At 37.6% G+C, this 2,612-nt stretch overlaps 1 protein-coding gene across 1 annotated transcript; it reads right to left on the bottom strand.

Moving 5' to 3' along the window:
• Positions 1 to 236: 236 nt before the first annotated feature.
• Positions 237 to 1,973, bottom strand: LOC120079061 (pentatricopeptide repeat-containing protein At2g15690, mitochondrial-like). Its single transcript, XM_039033253.2, has one exon. It carries the CDS (start codon positions 1,662 to 1,664, stop codon positions 288 to 290), a length of 1,377 nt encoding a protein of 458 aa, XP_038889181.1. The 5' UTR covers positions 1,665 to 1,973; the 3' UTR covers positions 237 to 287.
• Between the last annotated feature and the right edge of the window lie 639 nt (positions 1,974 to 2,612).

Genomic DNA, 2,612 nt, shown 5'->3' with positions numbered 1-2,612 from the left:
TTTAAAAATTAAATACAAGTGGGGTACGGAAATTTGAATCTCCAACCTCATCAATTATCGTTGTACTATGCTTATATTGACATGTTGGTTTGAAATCAACTGAATCCTCAAAATCTAGTCGTTTATTTTCATTATGAATCTTTATCTTTCAATCTACCCTCTAATTATTTCTCTAATCCTTGTTTTTTTATCAGGAAAGGAAAAGCAAGGAAAAGAGAGAAAGAAGAGCAATCAAGTAAATCACAAAGGAGGGCATAATATCAATGTGTATGATACAGTTGATGTATTTACCAGTAATCCCCACAAGAGCATTTCCCATCTTTAAAGTGATGAAAACGTTTATTATCTCTAACAATCAACTCTCTCCCAACAATTTTTGACATGATCTTGATTGCATTGTGGCAGTCGCCACAGATTCGAAGATTCTTGATGATCCTCAACGTCGTTCTTGCCGGTGTACTGATCAATCCATAAGCAATGGCCAGCCGCTCGCTATGGTATTGCAAAGCCTGCTGTTTAGCCTCTTCATCAATGTCATGTAGCACATATCTTGTATCTGGAACATAGCCTGCTTCTCTTATTTGTCCATTCAATCCTTTCAACTTCCCTTCACCCTTTTCTTTATAAGGCATTGCACATCTAAACTCCCTCACCCTGTCCTTCTCCTCCAACATGTTTGTGCTTGAATCCTTCCTCCGTGGAGGCAGTGGTGGTTTGATAGTCGTGGCCATCGTGGACGGATCGAGAGAGAACATCAACTCCTCAGCTCGATCTTCAAGCTCCATGTTTCCATGGAGTCGAGCGTAGTTTCTAAGGGCATCCCAAAGTTTGGCTGTGGGATTGATGGGCATTTTCTCAATGAACTCCTCAGCTTCAATCAAATGACCAAATTTCCCAAGAACATCAACAACTCCCAAATAATGCTCAATTTCAGGACTGATTCCATATTCATTTTCCATTATGTTAAAGTAAAACAAACCTTCCTCGACAGCTTCAGCTATAGCACAAGCTGCTAAAACCACCAGAAATGTTTCTGGATTTGGCTGCAAACCAACATTCTTCATTTGCTCAAACAATGCCAACCCATCATCTCCTTCCCCATTATCTCCATACCCTTTGATCATCAAGTTCCAAGTCCTAGTATCCCTGTCAGGCATTTTATCAAACACCTTACGTGCATCTTTCATACAGCCACAAGTTGAATACACTTCAATCAACTTATTGTTCAATTCCACATCACCACGAAAATTCGTCCCCTTCAACACCCCATTCACCCTTCTTCCAGCCTCAAGCAACTTCAAATTACAACAAGAATTCAACAAAGCAGTAAAAACACCATAATCGACATTAGCACCTTGGCCAATATATTCCAGAGCATCAATGACCTTACCCTCCTCGCAGAGAGCCATTAAATCCACCGTCGACGGAAGACTATAAACTGAATCGCTCGTTTGGTTCTGAGATTTGGAGAGAGTGTTCGCGGTGCTTTGGTCGTCGTACTGGCGGACGGCCTTCCGAAAGCGGGAATTGGAGAGGGCATTGGTGCACAAAGGCGTCGATCGGAAGGATTTGGCGGTCGGAAAGTGAATCGGGAGGCTTCGAGATTTGAAATTGGCAGTGATAACGCTGTTTCCAGCGGCATGAGGAGGAATGGATGAAGACATTGCTGTCCAGTTTTTGTTATCATAAAAAGGATAATTCGTGAGAAAATCCTCTGAATGTGAGAAAGATATACAATAAAAAGGGTTTTAAAAAAAATGCTTTTTCGAAAAATTATGTAGTGAGAAATAAAAATGTTGAAGCGAAAAATCCTCTTACAAACTACAAAGAGATTAGAAAAAACAAAAAGATTGTGAAGGAAAACAATTGAAAGTAAGAAAAAACTTGAGAGAGTTTATGAAACGCATTTAGAAATAAGCTAGGAAGTGAGGAAAATGAAAAATTAAAATAAGAAATAAAAAGGGATTTTTAAAAGGAATAATTTGTCTTACAGAAAGGGATATTTTTAAGAGAAAATCCTCTGAATGTGAGGAAAATATACAATAAAAGGGGATTTTTTTTAAAAAAAAAAGAGTTTTTTTTTTTCAAAAAATTATGTAGTGAGAAATAAAAATGTTGAAGTGAAAAGTCCTTAGAAAGAGATAAAAAATTATGTAAGAAAACGTTTGAAATCTAGAGTTTATTAAAAAAAAAAAACATTTAGAAATAGACTAGGAAGTGAGAAAAATGATAAATTAGAGTAAGAATTAAAGGTTTTTGGTTTTAGCTATAAAAGAAGTTTTTAGAACAAACATTATTTGGAAGTGAAAAAATGGGAACGGTTTTTCTTTTAATAAAGAATTTTTGGGAACTCTTACCTTTGAGGGCGGTCCTTTGATTATTATGGATGAGAGTGGCTAGATTGCCAACTCAACAAGCTTACCTTTTTGGGGACTTGTCTGATCTGGGAGCTGGGAACTCAATCCACAAGATGGAATTCACTTCTTTCCCGAAGCAGGGATAAGTAGAGAGATAACTCCTTTAAGGGCTAATTTCTGGGCTTGAACATAGTGGCCACAACTTCTCTTTGGAAGAGAGGACTCAATCATAGTAGGACTATGACTTATGTTGAT

Source organism: Benincasa hispida, chromosome 6 (assembly GCF_027475165.1).
Source record: "Benincasa hispida cultivar pf3 chromosome 6, pf3_genome.v1.1, whole genome shotgun sequence".
Lineage (NCBI taxonomy): Eukaryota > Viridiplantae > Streptophyta > Magnoliopsida > Cucurbitales > Cucurbitaceae > Benincasa > Benincasa hispida.
This window is presented reverse-complemented; position numbering and strand designations above follow the sequence as displayed.